At 31.0% G+C, this 3,494-nt stretch overlaps 1 protein-coding gene across 1 annotated transcript; it reads right to left on the bottom strand.

Annotated features, from left to right (window-relative positions):
• Window positions 1-1,163: 1,163 nt before the first annotated feature.
• Window positions 1,164-2,682, bottom strand: LOC145132788 (coniferyl alcohol acyltransferase-like). Its single transcript, XM_079067689.1, has 2 exons — window positions 2,253-2,682; window positions 1,164-2,165 (listed from the first exon to the last, which is right to left on the bottom strand). The coding sequence occupies exons 1-2, from the start codon at window positions 2,655-2,657 to the stop codon at window positions 1,227-1,229; spliced, it is 1,344 nt and encodes a 447-aa protein (XP_078923815.1). The 5' UTR covers window positions 2,658-2,682; the 3' UTR covers window positions 1,164-1,226.
• Window positions 2,683-3,494: the final 812 nt, after the last annotated feature.

The raw sequence follows: 3,494 nt of genomic DNA, 5'->3' as shown, positions 1-3,494 counted from the left end.
TTATGTAATAAAAAATTAGTACTTTTTTATTTACGTTTAAACCTTATATTTATATTGATCGTTTATATATTTGATGTAAATTAATTAATATCGGTATCAAGTTTAAGAAATATAAATTAATTTATATATGCATATTTAATATTTTAAAATTGTCAATTTGCTCAAAATTAAATTTCTTAATAACCTTCCTTAATTCAAGTTCTTAAACTTTTGGTAAGTATTAATGATTTTTTATGCATAATTTATTTGTACAAAAAATTTTCTACATTATACCTCTTAAAATTTAAGATATGACCAATATGTTTTATAATATAGTATAAGATAAAAAATAACACATTATGTCGAGTCTGGTTCGCAATAATAAATAACCTAATTATAGATGGAATGTTATCTGTTTGGAAAAATATTCTAAATTTTTTGTTCACAACATTCAATTCTTAGGAAAATCTTTTTAATGACATTAATATACCAATAATCAATAATATGATTACAATATATATATATATATATATATATATATATATATATATATATATATATATATATATATATGATGAATAAATAATTAAAAATGTAAGCATGAAATTACTTTGTCAAGAGACTATCTCCTAATATGGTCAATCTTTATAGCTTGAATTAGAGTTTTCAATTCTAAAATGTAGTTTGTATTACAGCTCGTACATTTGGTTCTCTTTTTGTACTTGCTACATTAGTACATTCAGCTACAAATTGGGTTCTCTTTTTGTTTTTGGGCTCCTTTTATAATATTTTGGGCTAGAAAGCAGCAGCTTTCCTTGCGGTTTGGGCCAACAAAATCAGCATTTTTTGGGTGTTTTGGCTATTATGAGAAAGTAAGAAACCATTAGATAGCATAATGGACACGAAGTGTCTATTTAATTGGTGAATTTTTGCTCTGTGAATGGCATGAAATGTTAATTTTGCCACCTAAATACACGAAACTAGTTACTTGCTAGTCGTAATGTTTGTTTTAATATATTTCGCCGTTTCCAATATTAAAAAATAAACTAATATCTAAACTTAATCATATTTGAACCAAACCATAGACCCCCTGAAACGTTTTGTTGAATCGAGATCAATGATATGCCATATGCCGTGATACTCTTAAATGTGTGTTTTTAAACCTATAGATCCTTTAATGTATGTTCTTCTAGTAAAAAAACACCTTAAATATAACATAAAAGTATACATACTGTAGAATGGCATGATTACAAGTCAAGATACACTGGAGTTAACGGTTTAAACACCTTTCTTCCTTTAGTTTCCACCAAGTCTAAATGCTTTTGAAGCAAATGCATATAAACTATCCAATCGCCATTCTTTTTTGCACTCGGCATCGGCATTACATATCCAGTTTGCCCACCCCATGGAAAATGATACGACCCAAAATGTGGCTTACCCCATCCAAAGTCAATGTTTTCCACAGGAAACCGTTGACCAGATGACACGACTATAGCTTCACCTTCATTCTCTTCCATTTTCACGTATATCCTTGCACATATTGGCTCGGGTCGATGCAATTCAACCCAATCAATTAGTCCCCTAAAGTGTTCCTCAGTCATTGCAGGACTCATAAACTCATGCACCACGTCAGCAACTCGACTTAGTGACATTTTCTTAAGCTCATCACAATTCGCCTCACCATAAGGGACAGAAAGAATATTTCCAAAGTAGTTTTGCATTGAAAAAGAGTTTGTATTTAGCCTTTCTCTCCCATCAACTACAACACCCATCTTACATGTGTTAAGATCGTCATCACAATCCGCTATTATCTTCCATAGAAAGGAAATGAATGACACAAGCTTGCTTCTTTTAGGGTTTCCATTTGAACTTGAAATCGATTGAAGGTGATTGATATCTTTTGCATGGACGTAGTATATGCGGCTTATGAGAGGATCAAGTGGCAAATGAGATGTTTGTGGAGGGATAGATGATATAGGGTGAAATAGGGTATTGTAGAAGGTGTTCATTACAGGTGGGCGCCTAGGGTTAACAACCGAACGTCTGAAAGATGGAAGACAAGAGATTTTTTTCGATTCGGCAATTTTAGCCCATGTAGTCAAGAACATGTTTATAGAGTATGCATCAGCTATTCGATGATCAAATGCGCATCCAACTATTAAGCCTCCACACTTAAGCTCTGTGACCTATTTCATGCAGAATATATATAATTAGACGAGATTAATTATGATAAACTTAGCAAACATTAATTGTAAAGAAAGTATTAATTATACCTGAACAGAAAGAACCCCTTGTTTTTTAACTGGAACAAGTTTTCCTTCTACAGAATCATCGGGGTGGTTGAAATCGATCTTTTTAAGCTCCATATCAATATGGGCATGAATGAAATCCACACCACGGTTGTTACAGAGGAGCTCAGGTTCACCATCGTTGTTGTGAACAACTTCTCCGGCAAACGGGTAAAACGGAGCTAACACTTGTGCTAGTGATTTTTTTATTATTTTGATGCTTTCTTCATGGGGAAGTGATTCCTTGTAGCAGAGAAAAACTCCGACATCTAATGGCGGAAGAAGAAGGTCAAGGTTAGACATCGGTAGCCAGTGGTCTTGCACTGGCAATGCAGCCACGATGATGTCCGTTTGCTTCACATTCACTGACAAAACTCCATAAGAATCCATAGTTAACGTACTTTTGTTAGTGAAAGAGAAGCCAAGATGTATAGAAAATTTGGATGTGATCGCTTATATAGGAAAATATGAGTCTTGATTAGTATTAATAATTAATAAATTATACTATTATATTAAGAAATGGTGGGTCATAGATTGTCCCCCATTAAGTAATATTAATAATTAGGATTGAACAATGGCTGCTCCCATATCCAGCCCCTCCACTTTGCAATTAATATCCACCTCTAGGTGATTGTGATTTTATTTTATTTATTTATTTTTATTATTATTATTTTTTCTCTGTATATGGTCCTTGTTGTTTAATAGTGTTTTTAGTCGAGTTGGTTCTTTTTAACTTCAAAGCTAACAGTCCCTAAGAAATGATTTCGTCACACATTTGGTCACTCCAAACATTTATTATTATCCAATAACCTTTTAATTTTTTTTCATGTGTTTTTCACATTTAATCCCTCCTCCATTAAGTATTATTAATAAAAATTAATATATTTTGAAAAAAATTATACAATTTAAAAGTAGTCAAAATTAAAAAAATATAAAAATATAACTTTTTGTAGTTTCGAAACAAATCCAATAATGATACATTATCTAATGGAGCTTAATAAACTATTTAACAGAGATAAAAGATAAATTAGATAACTTGAGAAAATAATTTTTGAAAACGTTAACCATTAGAAAATATATTTAGTAAAAGCTTTTTATTATATAAATATGACAAAAATAATAAATCTTTTTAACCATGGATAAAAAAACTTAAAGTCATCATGACTTTATTTAACTGGACCAACGTAACTGATCATAAGGGAAAGACCAATAACAATAATTTGGTAC

The sequence above is a fragment of the Lactuca virosa genome, chromosome 8, assembly GCF_052849685.1.
Source record: "Lactuca virosa cultivar CGN04683 chromosome 8, Lactuca_virosa_CGN04683_v6, whole genome shotgun sequence".
Classification (NCBI taxonomy): Eukaryota; Viridiplantae; Streptophyta; class Magnoliopsida; order Asterales; family Asteraceae; genus Lactuca; species Lactuca virosa.
This window is presented reverse-complemented; position numbering and strand designations above follow the sequence as displayed.

Bases quoted from the DNA above. Each gene is read 5' to 3' on its own strand.
- LOC145132788 (XM_079067689.1), bottom strand. From the start codon at position 2,657: ATGGATTCTTATGGAGTTTTGTCAGTGAATGTGAAGCAAACGGACATC. The intron at 2,166-2,252 runs GTATAATTAATA...TGCATGAAATAG, and splicing joins AAGGGGTTCTTTCTGTTCAG to GTCACAGAGCTTAAGTGTGG.